Below are 27,925 nucleotides of genomic sequence, written 5' to 3'. Positions count from 1 at the left end.
ACAAATACTGGATATCATTTAACTCAGCACATACACAAGCATATGCCCTCTATCTTCAGTGACTCTATTTCATTTTGGAATCATCTGATGTCCTTTATCTTGCTCTGTGTGCTGTAGGTACCGAGGCACCCTGGTCCTCCCTACACAGCTCACGACTACACAAAGGGACACCCTAACTTGGCGGGCACGCCGCCAGGACATGCCCACTCGCAGGCGCTCTCTCAGGTATCATTACCCACAGCTTCCCCATATCGCTACCCTAAGGGCTGGGAGGCAGGTGGAGTGGTGAGTGTAGCCGAGTCTCCGCCGTCATCCTCTCTGCGTCTGACCATTGGTCTGTCTGTCCGTCTGTCTGCCTGCCTGTGTGTTTGTCTGTATTTCTCTCTAACATCTTTATCAAAATGCCTGTTGCAGCCTGCTTCTTGTGAGTTTCATGAATTAAATACACTGAGTGCCTGTTGATTGGTCGGAGGTTGTGTTTTTGTATCTCTATATGTCCTGTACCGATTGTCAATAGTCCAAGAGAAGCACATTTTGTCTTAATGATCTGAATTCCACAGGACATCAGCAACTTCGACTGCTGCGGCGCTCTCTTATTTTCTCTGCTCTCCATAAGAGGCTGCTAAAGGGGTCATCAATTTGTCACTGAGACAGCAAGTCAATTACATTGCCTTTGCTGTGATTTCCTAGTTTCTCCTACTGCCTTGGAAGTGCACACGGGTGCACACACACTTGTTTGCAATTCCAGAATGAGTCAGCCTGTGTTGAAAGGGTTCCCATGACCCTGTGTGTTCACCATGGTCACCCCAGCCCACACATTGCATCGGCCAGAAGGAGCTGCTCTCTCTGGCTTAATAAGTGTCTGCAGCCGGTGGCACAACTGTAATTATCCTAGCTATATAGCCACACCACCAGCCACTCACGAGGGCAAGAAGTGTTGCTTTAATTCCCTACGATGCACACATGAAGTGATGCGACACGGGGGCTGGTGTTATAAAAGCTCCTTAGAGATGTAAAGTCGTGGCCAAAAGTTTTGAGAATTACACAAATATTAATTTTCACAAAGTCTGCTGCCTCAGTTTGTATGATGGCAAATTGCATATACTCCAGAATGTTATGAAGTGATCAAATTAACTGAATCCCCAAAACACATTTCCACCTCATTTCAGCCCTGCCACAAAAGGACCAGCTGACATGTCAGTGATTCTCTTGTTAACACAGGTGTGAGTATTGACGAGGACAAGGCTGGAGATCACTCTGTCAATACCTATGTGAGAATGCTGTTCATTGACTACAGCTCGGCATTTAACACCATAGTACCCTCCAAACTCGCCATCAAGCTCGAGACCCTGGGTCTCGACCCCGCCCTGTGCAACTAGGTACTGGACTTCCTGACGGGCCGACCCCCAGGTGGTGAGGGTAGGTAACAACATCTCCACCCCGCTGATCCTCAACACTGGGGCCCCACCAACAACGACGAGACGACCTACAGGGAGGAGGTGAGGGCCCTCTGAGTGTGGTGTCAGGAAAATAACCACACTCAACGTCAACAAAACAAAGGAGATGATTGTGGACTTAAGGAAACAGCAGAGGGAGCACCCCCCTATCCACATCGACGGGACAGTAGTGGAGAGGGTAGTAAGTTTTAAGTTTCTCGGCGTACACATCACAGACAAATGATGTGTACGCCACCCGATGTCACAGGAATGCCAAAAAGATCATCAAGGACAACAACCACCCGAGCCACTGCCTGTTCACCCCGCTATCATCCAGAAGGCGAGGTCAGTACAGGTGCATCAAAGCAGGGACAGAGAGACTGAAAAACAGCTTCTATCTCAAGGCCATCAGACTGTTAAACAGCCACCACTAACATTGTATGGCTGCTGCCAACATACTGACTCAACTCCAGCTCACTTTAATAATGGAAATTGATGGAAAAAATGTATCACTAGCCACTTTAAACAATGCCAGTTAATATAATGTTTACATACCCTACATTACTCAACTCATATGTATATACTGTACTCGATACCATCTACTACATCTTGCCTATGCCGTTCTGTACCATCACTCATTCATATATCTTTATGTACATATTCTTTATCCCTTTACACTTGTGTGTATAAGGTAGTAGTTGTGGAATTGTTAGGTTAGATTACTCGTTGGTTATTACTGCATTGTCGGAACTAGAAGCACAAGCATTTCTCTACACTCGCAATAACATCTGCTAACCATGTGTATGTGACAAATAAAATTTGATTTGATTGAGTTCGAATAACAGACTGGAAGCTTCAAAGGGAGGGTGGTGCTTGGAATCATTGTTCTTCCTCTGTCAACCATGGTTACCTTCAAGGAATCACGTGCCGTCATTGCTTTCCACAAAAAGGGCTTCACAGGCAAGGATATTGCTGTCAGTAAGATTGCACCAAAATCAACTATTTATCAGATCATCAAGAACTTCAAGGAAAACGGTTCAATTGTTGTGAAGAAGGCTTCAGGGTGCCCAAGAAAGTCCAACAAGCACCAGGACCGTCTCCTAAAGTTGATTCAGCTGCGGTATCGGGGCACCACCAGTACAGAGCTTGCTCAGGAATGGCAGCAGGCAGGTGTGAGTGCATCTGCACGCACAGTGAGGCAAATAGTTTTGGAGGATGGCCTGGTGTCAAGAATGGCAGCAAAGAAGCCACTTATCTCCAGGAAAAATATCAGGGACAGACTGATATTCTGCAAAAGCTACAGGGATTGGACTGCTGAGGACTGGGGTGGTCATTTTCTCTGATGAATCCCCTTTCCAATTGTTTGGGGCATAGGGAGAAAAGCTTGTCCAGAGAAGACAAGGTGAGCGCTACCATCAGTCCTATGTCATGCCAACAGTATTGAATTCTGAGACCATTCATGTGTGGGGTTGCTTCTCAGCCAAGGGAGTGGGCTCACTCACAATTATGCCTAAGAACACAGCCATGAATAAAGAATGGTACCAACACATCCTCCGAGAACAGCTTCTCCCAACCATCCAGGAACAGTTTGGTGACGAACAATGCCTTTTCCAGCATGATGGAGCACCTTGCCATAAGGCAAAAGGGGAACAAAACATGTATATTTTGGGTCCATGGCCAGGAAACTCCCCAGACCTTAATCCCATGAGAACTTGTGGTCAATCCTCGAGGCGTGTGGACAAACAAACAAAAAAACAGTTTTGACAAACTCCAAGAATTGATTATGCAAGAATGGGCTGCCATCAGTCAGAATGTGGCCCAGAAGTTAATTGACAGCATGCCAGGGTGGATTGCAGAGGTCTTGAAAAAGAAGGGGCAACACTGCAAATATTGACTCTTTGCATCAACTTCATGTAATTGTCAATAGAATCCTTTGACACTCATGAAATGCTTGTAATTATACTTCAGTATTCCATAGTAACATCTGACAATAATATCTGAAGACACTAGCAGCAAACATTCTGGAAATTAATATTTGTGTAATTCTCAACTTTTGGCCACGACTGTAGTCTAGCACAAGATATCCCCATATTTAGCTCTCAGGGCTAACCCCTGCAGAATGTACCAGATAGGCTATGACATTGGTCTTGTTCAGTGTTTAACTAGACTACTACTGTAGATTTACCATGCTAATACTGTATGTTATTCTCCATTGCTGAGGAGAGCAACAGTTTGGTTGGGAACTCAGGTACAATGCCCAAACTGATGAGTCATCCAATCTCTTCTTAGCTTGTTCTTAACTACCATTTTCCATCCCGCTTCCCTTTTTCTCTGTCCTAAATACGTCCCCCTCTCTTTCCTTTCATCTCTTTTCTACATCCATCCATCCCTCTGTCCCTCCCCTATGACAGTCTCCATACACCACTGGACAGAATTCTGGCTCAGCACCTCTAGTGTACTCTCCTCAGACGCAGCAAATGAACACGCAACCGCAGAGTCGCCCGGTAAGTGCCTGTTCCTTCTCTCAGCGTCATTTGTATGTATTATGACTGGTTTGCTTTGGGAAACCCAGACAGATCATGTTTACTTTTGATTGGCCTGGAGGGGTACGGTGTCGTCTGAGGTAGTGATTGACATGTTCTGGGTTCAGTAATGATAAGTCCTGATGACGTGTCTGTCAGGCAGTCCTCTTCACACTCTCTGGAATCTGCTGTGTCTGAGATGCTTTCCAGTCTTGAGTTATCTAATACCGGTAGTTGTTGATAATCATTCCTGTAAATGTTGTAATCATTTTGTGTTACCTAATTTTAGAATATAATGCATTTATTCAGTGTGCCAATGACTTTAAGATGATATACTTAAAGTATTGTACTGTTCTATCTGCACTTTCAATGTAGTCATCCATGCCCAGCCCCAGCCCCAGCCCCCCTGTCATGTGGAACCACCAGGTCTGCATCATCTCCTCTAATGGCAGTAAACATGACAGCGTGGCAGCTCTACTGCTCTGTGATTTTGTATTACCGTGCCTCAGTGTTCCCCTCATTGTTCATCTTGTCTCTTTGTTACTGTCCTCCTCTCTCTGCTTTGCCATTGCTGCCTCACACTCTCTTTCTGCCGGACCTCACACCTTCTCCCCCATCAGTTCGCGACGGGCCCTCGACCAACCCACCATCAGGTAACTTACCCCATTTCGTCTGTCCTCGTCTGTTTTCCCTCAGCTAGAGCTGCTTAGTGCACTTTACCACGCTACTGTTATTGGTTGGCAAAGAGCTTCTGCTCTCAGTGGAAATAGGCCCTGTTTATATAGGATGTGCCCCTTAAGTCAGTGTTTCCCAACTCCATTCCTCAAGTACGTTTTTGCTTCCAAGTAGATTACGTAGATCAAACGGCGATGGAGTATGTTGCCACTGTGCAATGAGAATAGCCTATGCAGCTGCCAACACCTCAAACATGTTGACACATTTACGCTGACGTGACCCCAGTATTCCTATCATCGGAGCAAGACAAATGCCAAACGGCATTTCAGAACGGGCCAAAGGAATTACAATAGAGAGAGGTATGTTTATAGCCACGGAAATGCACACCTTCTCGTGGTTGAGAAGAATCGGGGTTTCAACACTTCGTGAAAGTGCTCGAGCCACCTTATAGACTTTCAGTAAATAGGCAGTACCTGCTCTATATAAGCAAGCTAAACCCGAAGTTGTCAATTAATTGGCCAATGCGCACCCTGTGTTGACTTACTACAGATGGATGGACCTCCTGGGCTACATAGAGATACTTAACAATGACATCACATTACCTCAGACTGGGAAATGAGAAGTACTGCGCTTCAGACATGCCCTGTTTGAGTGCCACACAAGTGTGCATATTTTTCTCTTTGTAAAAATACATTATAGCATAGGCCTATACAATATCTGAGCCATGTTTATTAATTGACGACTTCGGGATTAACTTGCTTATATAGAGTGGGTACTTTCTGATTCCACATGCATATTGCACTTTATTTTAGTGTTGGTAATTGTGTGTTTTCATTTAAGAAAATACAAAGTGTTGGTATTCCTGATTTTGTACTTTTATCAGGCATTATGACTCGTGATCATGTATGGAATCAGGAATAACAGTAGATTGTATTTTCTTAAATAAACTAAAATTAACTACAGTAACTTTTGCATTTCATTTTCCCACTGTACCGAAACCGAACCATCACCCCAAAACCGCAATACGTACCGAACAGTGTGTTTGGTGAACCGTTACACCACTAGTGTTTAGGGGTACTTGAGGACAGGAGTTGGGAAACACTGCCCTAACTTATTGAGAATATATGGCTCCCCTTCCCGCCTGCTTGCCACGCAGGCATGCAACAGTCTGATAGTGTTTGTCAACAACCATTCTCTAGATTTTTGCCACATTGTTGTTAAAGGCATATCCAAAAAGACCGTTGCCTGTCTGCCAGTCGCACAACGATGCTAGATGTTTGCCATACTATAGTGATGACTATCTTTTCTTCTCATGTTGTGGACTTGCTAGTCAAACTGTTGATCAGACTTAGTGTCAACAAGACTGCGTCAACATTTTGGAATTATCTTGTCCTGTTTTCTGACATTGGCATACTTTATGTACTCGATTCTTCTCCTTTTAAAGAGGGTTGAAATGCATTTTTAGATCTGTTGATTTAGATGCTTCATATGAATGTGATTGCATGTTTTGTTTGTGAAGTGTGTGTGTGCGTAACTTTGTGATTGCTGAGGTGATCCTGGGCACAGAAACGGAGCCCGTAGAGCCTTCCTGGTGTCTCCCTGTCTGAGAAGCAGATGCCATTTAAAGACACTGGGTCCCACAGGCAGACAGGCACCCCCACCCCGTCCATAACTTGTTGTCCAACATTCTCACCTTCTGGATCATTCTGTGTTGGCCATTTTGACAGACTATTAATAGTCAGCCTCCTATGTCAGTCAGTCTCAGTGTGTCTGAATCTGAACTGTTTACTGGCACAGAGTACACAGTACATGCCCTGTCACATACTGGCTCTGCTCTGTGCTGGCACTGGCCTCTCTTGTGCCGCCACGGAAGTGGAATCGGAAAGCAGATGAAGCAGAACTAAAGGGCTATTATACGGCCAGAGAAAATGGGCCTTGTCTCTGATATAAATTGCAATCCCCACACACAAAAATGGTTACATAGTGATCTCATTCAGACTTCTGTGTTAATCTTGATTTCTCTTTTCTAAAGTAACTTCAGTCTTTTGCTCTTTATTGCTCTTTAAGAATGCAAACCAAGAGGTCAGACATAAGGATAAAGTTGTTGTTTGGTTGGACAACATTAGTTGTAGCCTATATCTCTACTTTAGAGACATCCAAGTAAATTGTATCAGTATTGTTTTTGAGCTGGTGTTTACTGTGAGCAGTTTTCTTCCAGTTTTTCTAGTAAGAGTTAGAATTCAGCCATGGAATGGTCAGATATTAGCATCAACATTTTGCATCTTGCATTAACATTTAACTTGCTCAATTGAGGCCATGTCATCGTGCTCTGTTTGAAATGAGCATAGCGATCAATTTTGGCACTCCCTGATACTAACAACAAGCTCATGTCTGCCAGCCAAATTTGAGCAAAATCCTAGTTGGTCTACCGTGCATGTTGCCAGAGCAAAGCAAACTGAAAGGGAAGAAAAAGGAGCGTTCCCATCAGGATTGACTCAGACTCCCGCCTCCCTCTCGCTGTCTTTACTCCATGGTGTTGGGAATAATACTGCGGTGCCACCTGGTGAGCCTGGCTGAGTTTAGTCCTAGGTGAATGGTAGCAGCTAGATAGAAAGAGCTCTGGGATGTCACAACTCCAGAGGGTAGGTCCTGGCTCGCAGCGTTCCACACCCTGTCTGTGTTACTAAGTCATTGCTGTCGGCTCCTCACTGGGACTGAGAACTACCCAGTTGGAAAAAGGGCCCACCGGCTGCATAATGTTGCGGTTTGTGCGTGTGTGTGTTGTGAATGATTGCCCGCTGTGTTGGGCTCCACACTCATCAGTGCAGTCTCCCATTGGCTTTTCTCTCTTTCTTGCTTCAATATTCAAGGGAGGATTCAGGCCCATCCAGGTAATAATGACTCTTATCATAACTCTCTGCAGATGCATGGCATGAGGAACACTCCTACCCATCACCTAGGGGTCCTAACCCCTAACATTTAACCTTTAACCCCAGAGCCCTCCTGTGGTCAACATAACAATCTAAGACCACCACACTCACTCTCATGTTCTCTTTGTAACAAACAAACAAACAATAACAACAAACAAACAAACAAACAATTCTATCATTTTGATCCATTCTTCTTTCCTCATCTTTGCTTAGTTTGGATGAACTGCATGCAGAATATTAGAACTGTTAACTCTTCCTTTTAGATCTGATAACTCTTCCTTCCCCCCATTTTTTGTTGTAATTTTTACCTACCTTTTTTCTCGCCAATGTCATGATAACGATCTTTTCTCATGAGCCTAGAAAAGCCTAGAACCCCCCCCCCAGCCAAACCCTCCCCTGACCCGGACGGCTCTGGGCCAATTGTGCACCGCCCTATGGGACTTGCGGTCAAAATAAGTTGTTTTACTAAAAAGAACCTGAACCTTTAAAGGAAGTTTGTGTACACTTCAGGGTACCTGAATCTCTGAATTATTGGAAGCCGAGTCAACTGTGTGGTAAACTTGAGCTCTAGTCGTTAGGATGTCGGCCACAGCTGTTGTTTGGAGTCTTTCATCTTGCCCAGAGTACGTTGATTGCTGCATAAAATGTTATGAGTTCCCCCAAAAGAGCCTGGCAGTACAGAGCCTCCCATTGATTGTAATATTTAGTCTCCTGCAAACAGCACAACTTCTGCAGTCATGAGAACATTTTCATGATTGTGTTTTTTATGATGCGCGAAGAGCTGTCTCCAAATCGTAAACACAATCTATACACAGAACTATAATACACTGTATCCCCAGTTTGTCTACATTAGCTATAGCATAAAAAGTAACAATTTATCTTAGAGCACTTCCCTTTACAAATGTGACTGTTGTAGACACTGCATTGTAGTGGCCATTTGGTTGCATATAGAGTCAGCATTTGTGGTGTGTAACAGTGTGTGTGGCTGTGGAGATAGGTGAGTAGGTACAGGTGTTGCTGTGCGCTGGTTGTTGGTGGACTCTGGCAGCATGGCACAGTGCTCTCCAAAGCCCTGTTGTAACAGCACAGCAGGTTGGGAGGCAGAGGTGGCTGGTAGAGGTGGCTGGTAGACTGCTGTGTTTTGAGACCTTTCACAACCTCCATCTCTCTCTGATTAGAGGACTGAGTGAACCCAGCTGGAGGGGTCAGGAGTCCTATGGGTGTGCTATGGGTTTAATGCTGCCTGGGGAAAGATGTTCTCTGACTTTCAGTGTCTCTCTGTAGACCAGAACAGAGTGATGGAGTGGAAGTGCCATCCACCTGGTCCTCTGAGATGATGCTTTCTGTCCCTTAGGCCTTAGTGGCTATTCTCTCAGAGCCCCTGCATCCCCGAAGCTGAAATGAGACCGCACAGGACAAGCATGAAGAGATAACACTGCTGTTGGGACAGTTGTGGTTCCTCTCTTGCTCTTCTGGGACTAACTTTTGCCACATTTATTATCTTTGTGTGTGTCAGTTTTTCCAGAGGGCTCAGATGCAGACAGCGCGGCCAACCATCCCCACCAACGCTCCCTCTATGCGGCCCTGCTCTCAGAACCCCACATCGGCAGTGTACCCCCCCAACCAGCCCACCATGATGATGATGGCCCCCATGCCTTTCCCCTCCCCACAGGCTGCCCAGTACTACATCCCACAGGTGAGACTGACAGACCAGGCTGCTGCTATACTCCAGTAGGCATTCCTCTCCTATTGTCCCACATTGCCTTTAACCTTTTTGTTCTATTCTATCCCCTCTGTTTGTCTCTCTGCAGTATCGCCACAGTACGCCCTATGTGGGGCCGCCCCAGCAGTTTTCAGTGCAGCCGCCGGGGTCTGGCACCTTCTATCCTGGCCCTGGCCCAGGGGAGTACCCTGCTCAGTACGGTAAGTCTCAGCCAAGTATATATATATATGTATTTTGTGTGTACAGTGGGGCAAAAAAGTATTTAGTCAGCCACCAATTGTGCATGTTCTCCCACTTAAAAAGATGAGAGGCCTGTAATTTCCATCATAGGTACTTCAACTGTGACAGACAAAATGAGGGAGGAAAAAATCCAGAAAATCACATTGTAGGATTTTTAATGTATTTATTTGCAAATTATGGTGGAAAATAAGTATTTGGTCAATAACAAAAGTTCAATAGTCAAAAGTCTCAATACTTTGTTATATACCCTTTGTTGGCAATGACAGAGGTCAAACATATTCTGTATGTCCTCACCAGGTTTTCAAAAACTGTTGCTGGTATTTTGGCCCATTCCTCCATGCAGATCTCTAGAGCAGTGATGTTTTGGGGCTGTTGCTGGGCAACACGGACTTTCAACTCCCTCCAAAGCTTTTTTATGGGGTTGAGATCTGGAGACTTGCTAGGCCACTCCAGGACCTTGAAATGCTTCTTACGAAGCCACTCCTTCGTTGCCCGGGTGGTGTGTTTGGGATCATTGTCGTGCTGAAAGACCCAGCCATGTTTCATCTTCAATGCTCTTGCTGATGGAAGGAGGTTTTCACTCAAAATCTCACGATACATGGCCCCATTCATTCTTTCCTTTACACGGATCAGTCGTCCTGGTCCCTTTGCAGAAAAACAGCCCCAAAACATGTTTCCACCCCCATGCTTCACAGTAGGTATGGTGTTCTTTGGATGCAACTCAGCATTCTTTGTCCTCCAAACATGACGAGTTGAGTTTTTACCAAAAAGTTATATTTTGGTTTCATCTGACCATATGACATTCTCCCAATCTTCTTCTGGATCATCCAAATGCTCTCTAGCAAACTTCAGACGGGCCTGGATATGCACTGGCTGAAGCAGAGGGACACGTCTGGCACTGCAGGATTTGAGTCCCTGGCGGCGTAGTGTGTTACTGATGGTAGGCTTTGTTACTTTGGTCCCAGCTCTCTGCAGATCATTCACTAGGTCCCCCTGTGTGGTTCTGGGATTTTTGCTCACCGTTCTTGTGATCATTTTGACCCCACGGGGTGAGATCTTGCGTGGAGCCCCAGATCGAGGGAGATTATCAGTGGTCTTGTATGTCTTCCATTTCCTAATAATTGCTCCCACAGTTGATTTCTTCAAACCAAGCTGCTTACCTATTGCAGATTCAGTCTTCCCAGCCTGGTGCACGTCTACAATTCTGTTTCTGGTGTCCTTTGACAGCTCTTTGGTCTTGGCCATAGTGGAGTTTGGAGTGTGACTGTTTGAGGTTGTGGACAGGTGTCTTTTATACTGATAACAAGTTCAAACAGGTGCCATTAATACAGGTAATGAGTGGACAGAGGAGCCTCTTAAAAAAGAAGAGTTTACAGGTCTGTGAGAGCCAGAAATCATGCTTGTTTGTAGGTGACCAAATACTTATTTTCCACCATAATTTGTGAATGAATTCATTAAAAATCCTACAATGTGATTTTCTGGATTTTCTTTTTCTCATTTTGTCTATCATAGTTGAAGTGTACCTATGATAAAGTACAGGCCTCATATTTTCAAGTGGGAGAACTTGCACAATTGGTGGCTGACTAAATACTGTTTTGCCCCACTGTGTGTGTGTGTGTGTGTATATATACTGTACTCTGCTTACCCTTTTCTTCGTCCTCCCTGACAAAGCTCCTGGACCTCAATACTATCCAGGACAGCAGGTGTACCCCCCCTCACCCTCCATCATAGTGCCTACACCGCAGCAACCTCCACCAGCCAAGCGTGAGAAGAAACCAGTGAGTATCTCAGCATGCTGCCGTCTCCACACAGACACACATATGCCATGGTCCACCAAACATTTTCCTATCATACACTCCCCATGTATGTAAGCATACACATACAGATACACACACTAGCAGAGGCCATCTGCTCAGTTACACACCAACTTTTCCATTTCCATATGCATACTGAGAGGATATGAGAAATGATCACTGAAGTTTCTGATAAGAGACACTTCTGGATCCATCAGCCTTTTTGAGTTACATTTTAAAACGCATTCATTATTTTACAGAGAAAGTATGAGGGATGACATGGGTTGATTTAGATCAAGGCTGCCAGGAGAGTGTTTCTGTGTGTGGAAGGGGTTGGTTTGAAATGTATGCCAGGCCTTAATCTAGCGGGACCCCACTTTGAGCCTATTAGCAGTCATTTTGAATGCAACATTTTAACAGTCTAATAAATACATTTCATATATGCCGTCGGAAAAATAATAATTTGGTTGTGTTTATAAAGGTTTTGGTTATTTCAAAGAACACTATCATTTTGATTAGTTTGTTACTGTAGGCCGTCTGCAGCTGCATACTCATTCGTGAAGCGCCTGGAATAGCTGTTATTCTTAATATTTTGAAATGGAGCTCATCTCTTCAAATTTGAGATTTATTTGGCAAAGGTAAGCGTTGTTGAAACCTCAGAATCTGCTCTTTCTGGTACTATATAGAAATCAAACGTCTTACCTTGACTAGATGGATTTGAAGAAGTCACTTTTTGTTGCTCCATTTCCCTGCCTCAGGCAATTACAAGCTGCGCTTCATATACAGTTTGACAATTTATGATTGTCAATTTAATCTCGTTTTAAGGCTAACTCTATGTGAAATTAGTTTCAATAGGGTGTTGGTGTAGTTTCGATTGGCCATCATTAGGGTTGCTCATTTTGGGGAATATTCAGAGTTGGAAACTTTCCGTGGGAATTAACGGAAATATATGCCAGTTAATATTAATACCATTTAAATGTAGAATTTTTTTGCATTGGATATACACTGCTCAAAAAAATAAAGGGAACACTTTAACAACACAATGTAACTCCAAGTCAATCACACTTCTGTGAAATCAAACGGTCCACTTAGGAAGCAACACTGATTGACAATAAATTTCACATGCTGTTGTGCAAATGGAATAGAGAACAGGTGGAAATTATAGGCAATTAGCAAGACACCCCCAATAAAGGAGTGGTTCTGCAGGTGGTGACCACAGACCACTTCTCAGTTCCAATGCTTCCTGGCTGATGTTTTGGTCACTTTTGAATGCTGGCGGTGCTTTCACTCTAGTGGTAGCATGAGACGGAGTCTACAACCCACACAAGTGGCTCAGGTAGTGCAGCTCATCCAGGATGGCACATCAATGCGAGCAGTGGCAAGAAGGTTTGCGGTGTCTGTCAGCGTAGTGTCCAGAGCATGGAGGCGCTACCAGGAGACAGGCCAGTACATCAGGAGACGTGGAGGAGGCCGTAGGAGGGCAACAACCCAGCAGCAGGACCGCTACCTCCGCCTTTGTGCAAGGAAGAGCAGGAGGAGCACTGCCAGAGCCCTGCAAAATGACCTCCAGCAGGCCACAAATGTGCATGTGTCTGCTCAAACGGTCAGAAACAGACTCCATAAGGGTGGTATGAGGGCCCACCGTCCACAGGTGGGGGTTGTGCTTACAAGCCCAACACCGTGCAGGACGTTTGGCATTTGCCAGAGAACACCAAGATTGGCAAATTCGCCACTGGCGCCCTGTGCTCTTCACAGATGAAAGCAGGTTCACACTGAGCACATGTGACAGTCTGGAGACGCCGTGGAGAACTTTCTGCTGCCTGCAACATCCTCCAGCATAACCGGTTTGGAGGTGGGTCAGTCATGGTGTGGGGTGGCATTTCTTTGGGGAGCCGCACAGCCCTCCATGTGCTTGCCAGAGGTAGCCTGACTGCCATTCGGTACAAAGATGAGATCCTCAGACCCCTTGTGAGACCATATGCGGGTGCGGTTGGCCCTGGGTTCCTCCTAATGCAAGACAATGCTAGACCTCATGTGGCTGGAGTGTGTCAGCAGTTCCTGCAAGAGGAAGGCATTGATGCTATAGACTGGCCCGCCCGTTCCCCAGACCTGAATCCAATTGAGCACATCTGGGACATCATGTCTCGCTCCATCCACCAACGCCACGTTGCACCACAGACTGTCCAGGAGTTGGCGGATGCTTTAGTCCAGGTCTGGGAGGAGATCCCTCAGGAGACCATCCGCCACCTCATCAGGAGCATGCCCAGGCGTTGTAGGGAGGTCATACAGGCAGGTGGAGGCCACACACACTACTGAGCCTCATTTTGACTTGTTTTAAGGACATTACATCAAAGTTGGATCAGCCTGTAGTGTGGTTATCCACTTTAATTTTGAGTGTGACTCCAAATCCAGACCTCCATGGGTTGATAAATTTGATTTCCATTGATAATTTGTGTGCTTTTGTTGTCAGCACATTCAAATATGTAAAGAAAAAAGTATTTAATAAGAATATTTCATTCATTCAGATCTAGGATGTGTTATTATCAAATCAAATCAAATCAAATTTTGTTTATCACATACACATGGTAACCAACAAGTAATCTAACTAACAATTCCAAAACTACTGTCTTATACACAGTGTAAGGGGATAAAGAATATGTACATAAGGATATATGAATGAGTGATGGTACAGAGCAGCATAGGCAAGATACAGTAGATGATATCGAGTACAGTATATACATATGAGATGAGTATGTAAACAAAGTGGCATAGTTAAAGTGGCTAGTGATACATGTATTACATAAGGATGCAGTCGATGATATAGAGTACAGTATATACGTATGCATATGAGATGAATAATGTAGGGTAAGTAACATTATATAATGTAGCATTGTTTAAAGTGGCTAGTGATATATTTACATCATTTCCTATCAATTCCCATTATTAAAGTGGCTGGAGTTGAGTCAGTGTCATTGTCAGTGTGTTGGCAGCATCCACTCAATGTTAGTGGTGGCTGTTTAACAGTCTGATGGCCTTGAGATAGAAGCTGTTTTTCAGTCTCTCGGTCCCAGCTTTGATGCACCTGTACTGACCTCGCCTTCTGGATGATAGCGGGGTGAACAGGCAGTGGCTCGGGTGGTTGATGTCCTTGATGATCTTTATGGCCTTCCTGTAACATCGGGTGGTGTAGGTGTCCTGGAGGGCAGGTAGTTTGCCCCCGGTGATGCGTTGTGCAGACCTCACTACCCTCTGGAGAGCCTTACGGTTGAGGGCGGAGCAGTTGCCGTACCAGGCGGTGATACAGCATCTGTAGAAGTTTGTGAGTGCTTTTGGTGACAAGCCGAATTTCTTCAGCCTCCTGAGGTTGAAGAGGCGCTGCTGCGCCTTCTTCACGATGCTGTCTGTGTGAGTGGACCAATTCAGTTTGTCTGTGATGTGTATGCCGAGGAACTTAAAACTTGCTACCCTCTCCACTACTGTTCCATCGATGTGGATAGGGGGGTGTTCCCTCTGCTGTTTCCTGAAGTCCACAATCATCTCCTTAGTTTTGTTGACGTTGAGTGTGAGGTTAGTGTTCCCTTTATTTTTTTGAGCAGTGTATTTACCATATCATATGGAGACAAACATAATTGCAAATTATTAAATCCTTTCAATAGAAAAACAACAACAATTTAGTTACACAAACAAACGTACAATCAATACAACAATAGAAACATCTATGTACAGTGTGTGCAAATGTAGAAGAGTAGGGAGGTAAGGCAATAAATAGGCCATGGAGGCAAAATAATAACAATTTAGCATTACACTGGAGTGATAGATGTGCAGATGATGATGATGTGCAAGTAGAGATACTGGGGCGCAAAAGAGCAATAAGATAGATAACAATATTGGGATTAGGTAGTTGGGCGTGCTATTAACAGATTGGCTGTGTACAGGTACAGGTAAGCTGCTCTGACAGCTGATGCTTAAAGTTAGAGAGGGAGATATAAGACTCCAGCTTCACTGATTTTTGCAATTTGTTCCAGTCATTGGCAGCAGAGAACTGGATGGAAAGGCAGCCAAAGGAAGTGTTGGCTTTGGGGATGACCAGTGAAATATACCTGCTGGAGCGTGTGCTACGGGTGGGTGTTGCTATGGTGACCAGTGAGCTGAGATAAGGTGGGGATTTTCCTAGCATAGATTTATAGATGACCTGGAGCCAGTGGGTTTAGCAATGAATATGTAGCAAGGGCCAGCCAACAAGAGCATACAAGTCGCAGTGGTGGGTAGTATATGGAGCTTTGGTGACAAAACGGATGGCACTGTGATAGACTACATCCAGTTTGCTGAGTAGAGTTTTGGAGGCTATTTGGTAAATGACATTGCATAGGTCAAGGATCAGTAGGATAGTCAGTTTTACAAGGGTATGTTTGGCAGCATGATTGAAAGAGGCTTTGTTGCGGAAGAGGAAGGCGATTCTAGATTTAATTTTGGATTAGTTGACTCTTCACATGGGATGATTTCACTGAACAACAAAGGGAATATTGAATGGTCCCCAATAATCCATTGCATCTCCCAAAAAAGGTTTTCAACATATATCTGTAAAATTATAGTCTAGAAACGTAAGTTTTGGTTGTCTTTCTCTCAGGCTTCCATGTCTTCTCCCTAGACCTCCTCAATGTCCACATCTTGAAAATCAGACTCCGAGACCTCATCTTCACTGTCACTCTTCAACCTTGTTGAGGATGGCTCGTTGTTAGGCTCAAAAAGCCTCAAATTTTCCCAGGTGTCCACCAATTTCTCAACCCTTGTATTGTTCAGCCTGTTCCGTGGTTTGGTCTGTGTTCCCAAACAAGGACCAGGTGCATACTGAGGTGGCTGATGTTGGTGGGATTTGGAGGATGATTGAGGCAACAGGGGAAAGAGCCTCAGCTCCACAAAGTCCCTTCCACCAGGTGGCTGATGAGATGTGTTGGCACAACTGCCATATTGCATTTCCATCCCAAAGCACTTGCTTGGAAGTGTATATTGCCAGACTGCCAAGAACCTTGCCCTCATCCAGGCCAAGGTGGTGAGACATTGTAGTGATGACACTAGAGGTCGACCGACAATGGTTTTTCAACGCCGATACCGATTATTGGAGGACCAAAAACAGCCAATAACGATTAATCGCAGAAATTGTTAACATATTAGAGATGATTTAAACACACTTTGCTGTAGGCTACTATTTACTAGTTAACAAAAAGTAATGTATGTCATATAAAATAGATTCACCCCACCCAGTATTCAAAACTTACCAGAAAGCATGTAGTCCTTGACTCAGACAGTATAGTAGTGTGGGCTCAAGAGCATCTCATTAGAGTGCAAGATCTTGAGAATCAGCTGTACATGTGATGGAAGAATGCGCTGCATGTAGGGGTTGAAATTCCATCGAATTGGGGATAGTTTAACCAAAATATGCCACAAGACCTAGAATTGCCTTGTGTATCCCACAAAAAAAGGTTCACTGTTATAAGAACTTTTTTTTGTGCACAATTCCCGATATTCCAAGGCTTAACTTCCCATGGACAATTTCCAGCCCTTTGCAACCCTGGCTGTCATAAGCTGTGCAGGCTGACAGTTGGTTAATGAGGGGTGGCACGAAATTCTAACAACATACATGTGTTAAAAAAACATATTTAGGAAAAGTCCAGGGCAGAGGTGGCATGACTTTAAAAATGGCAGAGATATTTTCATTTTAAATTAATATGCTGTCAAAATGACTGCCTCTGCGCTTCTAGTGTTTATTCTTCTGCCAGAGAACCTTTGATCTAGGGCCAGTGGGAAACTTGAAGGTATTCAGAAATATAGTGCTGTTCCGTTTGGACTCTTATGACCCACTTGTTAAGACTCGCATGAAAATATATTATCTTGCTAGAAACCCTTTCAAGTGCCTCTGCTGAAATACTGTTAAGCTTTTTCTCTCTACATTTGCACAAGCTGAATAAACATGTCTGAAACTTTTGGTCACAGATGCACTCCTGTACACAACACACTCACTGTTTTGAATGGCTGAGTGAGGGTTGCTCTGAAACGCTGGCACTTTAGTGAGATGCCGCTCCTTTTGTGTCATTGTCTTCCCAGATCCGTATCCGGGACCCCAACCAGGGCGGCAGGGACATCACAGAGGAGATCATGGCAGGGGGCACAGGGAGCCGAAATCCAACCCCCCCTGTCGGACGGCCCTCCTCCACCCCCACCCCTCCGCAAGTAAGGACATCTTCTCTCATGCTGCCTGATATTCACACACACACACACACACACACACACACACACACACACTGCCATTGTGTGCCACTGGCCCACTGAACTGAGCTGTTAGCCTTTCACCCATGTCTGTGTAATCTGTGCCCAGGGCAGACTGCTTGGTGTTGGGAGGGAACAGGCAATTAAGCCACCAGGGCTTTGGCACCACGACAGACAGAGCCATGCATGCAGGCACAGCACATTTTCTGTGTTTGTAATCCATCCTCTGCCATGCTGCGTTAGACACAGCCAGCCACTCAGACTTCAGCCACTGTCCCTTACTCCCTGCCCCCCACCCATTGCTCTGCAACTGGGCCCAAACACAGTCATCTGGCCTTGCCTTCACAACCTTTGCTATCCAATTTGAGTAACAGAAAACCATGGCTATTTTACAAAAGTGATCTAAACACTTTCGTTGTTCATAGTAAATGTGTTATCATATTCATCTTTGACACACAGATATATGGCTTACACACGTGTAATAAATAAATAAATATATATTACCTATTAGTACCTACCTGCATGTATCACTGTATCTCCTCCCTCACTTGTGCAGTAAATGTTGTGGAACATGTCGTTTATGCTTTTTGTCCCTCCATGACAAATCCAGAATAAGATTCTATACTTCATTGACTCAAATGAAATGAGTCATTGATGTGCTGAGAATTTTAATAAATGGGTTAGCTGACAACGTCACGAACTATGCTCACGCTTCAATGGGGCAGAAGTCTGTGTTGTGATTTTGGATGGTCAGATCGCTAGCAACAATGACAAGAAGCTGACATGTGGGGAATCGTAGGTGGCTTGTTTTATCTTGTTCTTGATAACATGTCTTATTTTGACTAGAGGTCGACCGATTATGATTTTTCAACACCGATGCCGATTATTGGAGGACCAAAAAAGCAATTACAACAATACTGAATGAACACTTATTTTAACTTAATATAATACATCAATAAAATCAATTTAGCCTCAAATAAATAATGAAAAATGTTCAATTTGGTTTAACCTGTTATGGCTGCAATCCCGATATCGGGATCGATATGACAACTACCAGTGAAAATAGAGGGCGCCAAATTCAAACCACAGAAATCTCATAATTATTCCTAAAACATACATGTCTTATATCATTTTAAAGCTATTCTCGTTGTTAATCCCACCAGTGTCCGATTTCAAATAGGCTTTTCAGCGAAAGCACTACAAACGATTGTTAGGTCTCCACCAAACCACAATAAGCACAGTCATTTTCCAGCAAAATATAGCATTCACAAAAAGCATAAATAAAGATAAAATGAATCGCTACCTTGAATTATCTTCATCAGATGACACTCATAGGACTTCATTTTACACAATACATGCATGTTTTGTTTGATAAAGTTCATATTTATATCAAATAAAATCTGTGTACATTGGCTATTTAGATTCACTAGTTCCAAAAACATCAAGTGATTTTGCATAGCCACATCGTTTCAACAGAAATACTCATCATAAATGTAGATGATAATACAAGTTATACACATAGAATTATAGATTTACCTCTCCTTAATGCAACCGCTCTGTCAGTTTTTTAAAAAAGTTTATGGAAAAAGCAACCCATGCCATAATCTGAGACGGCACTCAGAACAGTAGCCAAATTAGCCTCTGTTGGAGTCAACAGAAACCAGAAATGTTTCCTTACCTTTTGAACTTCATCAGAATGCAGTCCTAGAAATCCCAGGTCTGCAATAAATGCTTGATATGTTCGAAAATGTCCGTTATTTATGTCCAATTAGCTACTTTGGTTAGCGCGTTTGGTAAACAATTCCAATTGGTAAAAAGTCACAAAGCGCGTCCACTATAACGTGACGAAATGTCCAAAAGTTCCGTAACAGTCAGTAGAAACATGTCAAACGATGTACTGAATCAATCTTTAGAATGTTGTTTACATATATCTTGAATAACGTTCCATCCGGAGAATTAGAATTACTTCAGATGAGCGGTGGAACGCAAGTCCTTCCCCTGTGAACACGCCTGGTGAAAGCATGGTCCACTCATGGCTGTGGTGACTATTTCCTGTGTCAATTGACCCCCCCCCCCTTCACATTAGAGTCATCAGACAAAGTTCTATTGACTGCTGACATCTAGTGGAAGGCGTAGGAAGTGAGAACTCATCCATATCTCGCTGTAATTTCAATGAGACCTTGGTTGAAAATCTGCCACCTCCAGAAAAAAACCAGGAAGTGGAATTTCTCATGTTTTTGCCTGCTATATGAGTTCTGTTATACTCAGACATAATTCAAACCGTTTTAGAAACTTCAGTGTTTTCTATCCAATACTAATAATAATATGCAAATATTAGCAACTATGACTGAGGAGCAGGCCGTTTGATATGGGCACCTTTCATCCAAGCTACTCAATACTGCCCCTGCAGCCATAAAGTTAAATCATGTGTGTTGGAGAAGAAAGTAGAAGTGCAATATTTGCTATGTAAGAAAGCTAACGTTTAAGTTCCTTGCTCAGAACATGAGAACATGAAAGCTGGTGGTTCCTTTTAACATCAGTCTTCAATATTCCCAGGTAAGAAGTTTTAGGTTGTAGTTATTATAGGACTATTTCTCTCTATACCATTTGTATTTCATTAACCTTTGACAATAGGATGTTCTTATAGGCACTTTAGTATTGCCAGTGTAACTGTATAACTTCCGTCCCTCTCCTTGCTCCTCCCTGGGCTCGAACCAAGAACACAAAGACAACAGCCACCCTCGAAGCAGCGTTACCCATGCAGAGCAAGGGGAACAACCACTCCCAGGCTCAGAGCGAGCGAGTGACGTTTGAAACGCTATTAGCGCGCGCTAACTAGCCAGCCATTTCACTTCGGTTACACCACCCTAATCTCAGGAGTTGGTATGCTTGAAGTCATAAACAGCGCAATGCTTGACGCACAATGAAGAGCTGCTGGCAAAACGCACAAAGTGCTGTTTGAATGAACGTTTACTCGCCTGCTTCTGCCTACCACCGCTCAGTCAGATACTTAGGTACTTGTATGCTCAGTCAGATTATACGCAATGCATGACACGCTAGATAATATCTAGTAATATCATCAACCATGTGTAGTTAACTAGTGATTATGATTGATAGTTTTTATAAGATAAGTTTAATGCTAGCTAGTAACTTACCTTGGCTTACTGCATTCGCGTAACAGGCAGTCTCCTTGTGGAGTGCAACAAGAGGCAGGTCGTTATCGCGTTAGACTAGTGAAAATCTGTCATTCTGCCCCTGAACGAGGCAGTTAACCCACCGTTCCTAGGCTGTCATTGAAAATAAGAATGTGTTCTTAACTGACTTGCCTAGTTAAATAAAGATTAAATAAAGGTGTTAAAAAATATTAAAAAATCGGTGTACAAAAATACCGATTTCCGATTGTTATGAAAACTTAAATCGTCCCGAATTAATCGGCCATTCCGATTAATCGGTCGACCTCTAGTTTTGACTGATGTCACGTCTATACTAATATGACTCAAATTGGCTAGCTTGAAAACCAACAACTGTAACGATGTATTTGAGACGACAGTTGCTCATTGTAAAAATATATTTATATTTTCAATAAACATTATAGTTTGCAATGTTGTCAACGAATTATAGTTGACATGTTGTCAACAATTTAAGCCAACCCCATCTGTATTGCCCCATAGTTGCGTACAAGTCAGTTTTGTTGTTTAACAACCAACCCGTCTATAGAAATAGGCAATCATCTTTAAATTTGTTCTTTTTCTGGATTCTGTGGAGGGAAAGCTTTTGTGACACTTCCTCCCTGTCCTCTCCTTGGACTTTAATATTCTCTCCTCTCTTTCTGTGTTTTGTCCTTTTCCTTTTTACTCTCCCTTCTTTTGCTTTGTTTAACCTTGTGTGCCTCCATTTCCCTGTCATTCACACTCCACCTCCCCTACTCTTGCATGTTCTTTTTGCTGCTTCTTCTCCTTTCCTCCCTTTTGCCTGCTTTCCTTGGTTGCTGTCTCCTTGCTTGTCTCCCCCTGTTTTTTTCCTTGGCTAATGTATCTAACCATACCCACTGGTCTCCTTATTTCCGCTTAATTCTATTTTTGTGCTTATTTGTCTGTCTGTGTTGCTAGTTTTTATGGACGCACCCTCATTATCCTCACATTTTCTACCTCAAATCGCAGCAGCAGCCGGGCGGTAGCCAGACTCCGGAGCAAAGCCAGGGCCAGGCCAACTCAGCCTACAGCCTGGAGCTCCCCCAGCAGCCACAGCAGCAGCTCACGCCTGGGGCTGCAGCCAGCAAGCCAGGGCCAGGTCTGACCCTCTACCCCCGGCCCTCACCCCTCCATCCTTCAGGCAGAATACATCCCTGCTTTGAGAGCAGCGGCCTGAGGAATAAAACGTTTTTTAGAACCTGAATGTTGTCTCAGTTAAGAGATTGGCGTAAATAATTGTCTCTTCTTTTGTGTTTAATGTCTGTTATCTGTTCTCTTTTCCAGTAGATGATAAGCCAAAATTGGAGCTGCTGGTCCAGAAGTCTTCCTCTCCCGGGCTTGGTCAATCAGAACCTTCATTGGAAAGGCGAGAGGCCAGTGCATCTGTAACTGCTCCCTCTCCCCACTTGGATCCAGAGCTTCCCTCCCCAGCCCCAGTGGTGGTTTCCCCCATCCTGGCCCCTCTTCCTGTTGCCGGCCCTATTGAGCAGCCCTCTGCCGTGGAGCCCACTGCTCCCCCCCCCTCTGTAGCGGACCCCAAGCACCTGCCACTCACAACTCAGTCCCAGACCTCAAACACAGAGGAACTTCTTCCAGAAGCCCCACGCACCCTGGCTGCTTCCCCAGCCCTAACCCCTAAGGCTTTGAATGGCCATGCTGACACTGGGGCTGAGATGGACACCCAGTCTCAGGAGCACTACCCCCTTGCTCCCTCCCTATCCCCAACCCAGCCCCAGGCTTCAGCCCCGGCTTCTAGAGAAGACTGCAGTGAGGCTGTGCCCAGTGAGGTGAGGGCAGAGATGCCCCCTGCTGTCATGGACCCTATCGCACCAATCACTGTGATGCCAGTCACTCTGACCTCCAGCCCTGCGCCTGCTGTTCCAGCGCCTCCCCCTGGCCTTCCGCCACTAGTGCAGGCCACAGCAGAGACCAGCAAGCTCTCTGACACTAAAGACATCCCTCTCAAAGCAGGGACAGAGAGACTCATCACACCAAACAGCAAGCTTGAACCACAGCTACAAGCCCTTTTCAGAAAGAGTCCCACTACAGGTATGTGCATAGCCATGGATACAGACATGACAGTGTGGATGTCACATGGATGCCTATGTGTGTATACTATAAATAAACAGTTAACGGTTGCTGATAGACAAGACTTGGATCAGCCAGACTGAACTCCATGCTGACTGCTGAGAACAGCACAGTGCTTACACTAACAACTGGATTTAATTGTTATTCTGGGGAGAAGGCCACTGTTTTCTACTAGTATAATAAGTCTAGTCATTGATATTTAATGGAAGAAATTTGGGGTAAATCGCCAGCCTATAGCTGACTTTAGCTGTTTTCTCTGCAGTATGTCAGACTGTTCCTGCTACACCAAAAACCTGGAAGAAACCAAATGAAGGGAGTCCTGTTGGAGATGCATCACAGAGGGAGACTGAGGTAAGCAATGATGCTTTCTATTCACTCTATGGGGGGGGGCACACATCCTGCTATGCCCTCAGCCAAACCGTTGAACAGGCAAAGCGTCAATACAGGACTAAGATTGAATCGTACTACACCGGCTCTAACGCTCGTCAGATGTGGCAGGGCTTGCAAACTATTAGACGACAAAGGGAAGCACAGTCGCGAGCTGCCCAGTGACACAAGCCTACCAGACGAGCTAAATTACTTCTATGATCTCTTTGAGGCAAGCAACACTGAAGTATGTATGTATGAGAGCATCAGCTGTTCCGGACGACTGTGATTACTCCGTAGCCGATGTGAGTAAGACTTTTAAACAGGTCAACATTCACAAGGCCACATGGCCCTACAGATTACCAAGACGTGTACTCCAAGCATGCGCTGACCAACTGGAAAGTGTCTTCACTGACATTTTCAACCTGTCCCTGACTGAGTCTGTAATACATGTTTCAAGCAGACCACCGTTGTCCCTGTGCCCAAGAACACAAAGGTAACCTGCCTAAATGACTACCGACCCGTAGGACTCACGTCTGTAGCCATGAAATGCTTTGAAAGGCTGGTCATGGCTCAACACCATTATTCCAGAATTTGCATTCCGCCCCAACAGATCCACAGATGACGCAATCTCTATTGCACTCCACACTGCCCTTTCCTACTTGGACAAAAGGAACACCTACGTGAGAATGCTATTAATTGACTACAACTCAGCGTTCAACACCATAGTGCCCTCAAAGCTCATCACTAAACTAAGGACCCTGGGACTAAACACCTCACTCTAACTGGGTCCTGGACTTCCTGACGGTAGGTAACAACACGTGTCACACTGATCATCAACATGGGGGCCACTCAGGGGTGTGCGCTCAGTCCCCTCCTGTACTCCCTGTTCACTCATGACTGCATGGCCAGGCACGACTCCAACACCATCATTAAGTTTGCCGACAACACAACAGTGGTAGGCCGACAACGATGAGACAGCCTATAAGGAAGGAGGTCAGAGACCTGACCGTGTGGTGCCAGGATAACAACCTCTGCCTCAAGTGATCAAGACCAGGAGATCTATTGTGGATAACAGGAAAAGGAGCACCGAGCACACCCCCTTTCTCATCCACAGTGATGTAGTGGAGCAGGTTGAGAGCTTGAAGATCCTTGGTGTCCACATCACCAACAAACTATCATGGTCCAAACACACCAAGACCGTCATGAACAGGGCACGACAAAGCCTTTTCCCCCTCAGCAGACTGAAAAGATTTGGCATGTGTCCTCAGATCCTCAAAAAGTGCTACAGCTGCACCATCGAGAGCATCTTGACTGGTGTCATTACTGCCTGGTATGGCAACTGCTCGGCCTCCGACTGCAAGGCACTACAGAGGGTAGTGCGAATGGCCCAGTATATCACTGGGGCCAAGCTTCCTGCCAACCAGGACCTTTATACCAGGTGGTGTCAGAGGAAGGCACAAACAATTGTCAGACTCCAGCCACCCTAGTCATAGACTGTTCTCTCTGCTACCGCATGACAAGCGGTACTGGAGCACCAAATCTAGGTCTAAAAGATTTCACAGCGTCTACCCCCAAGGCATAAGACTCCTGTACAGATAATCAAATGGCTATCCAGACTTTGCATTGTCCCAACACCCTCTTTTACACTGCTGCTACTCTCTGGTTATTATCTATGCATAGTATAGCATTACATATTACCACAATTACCTCGACTGACTTGTGCCCCCCACATTGACTCTGTACCAGTACCCCCTGTATATAGCCTCGGTACTGTTATTTTACTGCTTGTCTTTAACTATATGTTGTTGTTTTTTTTACTTAAACAACAATGCGGTTTTAAGAAATTAAGTGTTAAGGGCTTGTAATTAAGCATTTCACTAAGGTCTACACCTGTTCTATTCAGCGCATGTGACAAAAAACTAGGGTAGCAAAGGGTTGAAAACTTTCTGGTAAATGTCCTTAAATTTCAGGGGGAAAGTTCCATAGGAAGTTGAGCCTTGGAATATCGGGAATTGTGCACAAACTCATCAAAAAAAGTTATCTTATAACAGTGAACCTTTTTTTGTGGGATACACGAGGCAATTCTAGGTCTTGTGGCATATTTTGGTTAAACTATCCCCAATTCGATGGAATTTCAACCCTCTACATGCACAGTGCATTCTTCCATCACATGTACAGCTGATTCTCAAGATCTTGCACTCTAATGAGATGCTCTTGAGCCCACACTACTGTCTGAGCCAAGGACTACATGCTTTCTGGTAAGTCTTGAATACTGGGTGGGGTGAATATATTTTATATGACATACATTATTTTTTGTTAACTAGTAAATAGTTGCCTACAGCAAAGTGTGTTTAAATCATCTCTAACATGTTAACAATTTCTGCTAGTTAGTTCTTGCTACCATGTGGGTTTTAGCTTGCTTGAGCCTGCTAACTGAGGAGTGGTAATTCACCTGTTTCCATACACATTTAATTTTAAAACATGTATCTAACAAAGGAGTTGTTTAATCTAACTGCTTAACTATTTATCCTTATTTGTTTTTTTTTTACTAAATTTGTTCTAATATTTACAGGAAAATGCCATGGGCACTATCTGATGTGTGGAGACATTTCACTGCTGCTAATGTAGAATGACAAGCTGTGTACATTTGCAAATACTGTGCCAAATCATATGTGAAGAATGCAACAAAGATGCAGAATCATCTGGCCAAGTGCATAAAGTTCCCTCAGCGCTCACAACAAGCAACCTCTGACGAAAGTCCCTCTAATTCTATTTTAATGAATCAGACACCTTATCGATAGCAACAGCTCATGGTCCTGGAATCAGAAGTTTTTTTGACTCAATGGAGGAACGTAGTCAGAGAAATGCTGATGAACTGGTTCACCTCTGATGCTCACAGGCCATGTGTATTGGAAGAGATTTCTGAATGTTCTTCACCCAGCATACACCACTCCAACCAGACATTCTTTATCTACTAATTTACAGGATGTAGAGTTCAACAGTTCCAGTGAAGGTCAAGCAAATCATCTCTGATGGGTGGTCAAATGTTCGTGGGCAAGAAATAATTAACTACATCTCCACCCCTCAGCCAGTATTACAAGAGCACAGACACCAGGGACAACAGACACACTGGTCCCTACATTGCAGATGAGCTGAAGCCAGTCATCAATGACCTTGGACCACAGAAGGTATTTGCACTGGTGACAGACAATGCTGCGAACATGAAGGCTGCTTGGTCTAAAGTGGAGGAGTCCTACCCTCACATCACACCCATTGACTGTGCTGCTCATGCATTGAATCTGCTCCTCAAGGACATCATGGCACTGAAAACAATGGACACACTCTACAAGAGAGCCAAGGAAATGGTTAGGTATGTGAAGGGTCATCAATTTAAAGCAGCAATTTACCTCACCAAGCAAAGTGAGAAGAATAAGAGCACCACCCATTGTCATCATGTTTGACAGTCTCCTGGAGGGGAAGGAGTCTCTCTAATAAATGGCCATATCACAGTCTGCCGATATGAACAGCCCCATCAAGAGGGTCACCTTTGCTCCAAGCAGAGGAAACTCCAATGCATCAAAAAGCGTGAAGACTTCTGCCTGAAACCCATACACGCTGCAGCGTACACGTTGGACCCCAAGTACGCTGGCAAGGGCATCCTGTCTGGTGCAGAGATCAACAAGGCCTATAGTGTCATCACTACCATGTCTTGCCATCTTGGCCTGGATGAGGGCAAGGTTCTTGGCAGTCTGGCGAAGTACACTTCCAAGCAAGGGCTTTGGGATCAAATCAAATCAAATGTATTTATATAGCCCTTCGTACATCAGCTGATATCTCAAAGTGCTGTACAGAAACCCAGCCTAAAACCCCAAACAGCAAGCAATGCAGGTGTAGAAGCACGGATGGAGATGCAATATGGCAGTTGTGCCAACATATCGTATCAGCCACCTGGTTGAAGGGACTTTGTGGATCTGAGGCTCTTTCCCTGTTACCTCCATCATCCTCCAAATCCCACCAACATCAGCTGCCTCAGAGTGCAACTGGTCCTTGTTTGGGAACACACACACCAAAGCACGCACCAGGCTGACTAATACAAGGGTTGACCATCCGTAAAAATTTGAGGCTTTTTGAGCCTAACAACGAGCCATCCTCAACAATGTTGGCGAGTGACAGTGAAGATGAGGTCTCGGACTTGAGAGGAAGACAACCAAAGCTTTAGTTTCTAGACTATCGTATTACAGATGTATTACAGTATGTTAAATGTTTTTGGGAGATGCGATGGATCATTGGGATCATTCGATATTCCCTTTTGTTGTTCAGTGGATTCATCCCATGTGAAGAGTAAAATCATTTGATTAAAGTAGAATTTGTGACTAAACAGCTTTTTCTTTTTTTTCTATTGGAAGGATTTAATCATTAGCAATTGTCTACTTAAGGTAAAAGGTTTGCTTCGGTCTCCATTTGATATGGTAAATATATACAATTCAAAAAAACATCTGCATTTAAATGGTATTAATATTAATTTGCATATATTCCTGTTAATTCCCACAAAGTTTCCACCTCTGAATATTCCCCAAAATGTACAATTCTATAAGTAACATTTGATTTTATTAATGATTTGAAGTGTTATCGTCTGATTTTGTTGATTTTTATTAGAATCCCCATTAGCCACCACCAATGGCGACAGCTAGTCT

At 44.3% G+C, this 27,925-nt stretch overlaps 1 protein-coding gene across 15 annotated transcripts in view; it reads left to right on the top strand.

Annotated features, from left to right (window-relative positions):
• The window catches only part of LOC109896665 (eukaryotic translation initiation factor 4 gamma 3), a 68,237-nt gene that overhangs the window by 23,761 nt on the left and 16,551 nt on the right, over positions 1-27,925 (top strand). For 5 of the 15 annotated variants that reach the window (XM_031811097.1, XM_031811041.1, XM_031810977.1 and 2 more), the window contains exons 3-14: positions 118-285; positions 3,848-3,940; positions 4,334-4,384; positions 4,579-4,611; positions 7,504-7,524; positions 9,080-9,259; positions 9,375-9,486; positions 11,198-11,304; positions 17,413-17,547; positions 21,744-21,873; positions 22,059-22,823; positions 23,125-23,213. In XM_031811097.1, coding sequence (XP_031666957.1) covers positions 118-285; positions 3,848-3,940; positions 4,334-4,384; positions 4,579-4,611; positions 7,504-7,524; positions 9,080-9,259; positions 9,375-9,486; positions 11,198-11,304; positions 17,413-17,547; positions 21,744-21,873; positions 22,059-22,823; positions 23,125-23,213 — 1,884 coding nt within the window. The remainder of the gene's footprint in view (positions 1-117; positions 286-3,847; positions 3,941-4,333; positions 4,385-4,578; positions 4,612-7,503; positions 7,525-9,079; positions 9,260-9,374; positions 9,487-11,197; positions 11,305-17,412; positions 17,548-21,743; positions 21,874-22,058; positions 22,824-23,124; positions 23,214-27,925) is intronic. The other 10 variants (XM_031811588.1, XM_031811515.1, XM_031811230.1 and 7 more) reach the window with 9 other exon arrangements.

This window comes from Oncorhynchus kisutch, linkage group LG1 (assembly GCF_002021735.2).
Source record: "Oncorhynchus kisutch isolate 150728-3 linkage group LG1, Okis_V2, whole genome shotgun sequence".
NCBI lineage: Eukaryota > Metazoa > Chordata > Actinopteri > Salmoniformes > Salmonidae > Oncorhynchus > Oncorhynchus kisutch.
Note: the sequence above shows the minus strand (reverse complement) of the source record. Positions and strands in the feature narration are given on the sequence as shown.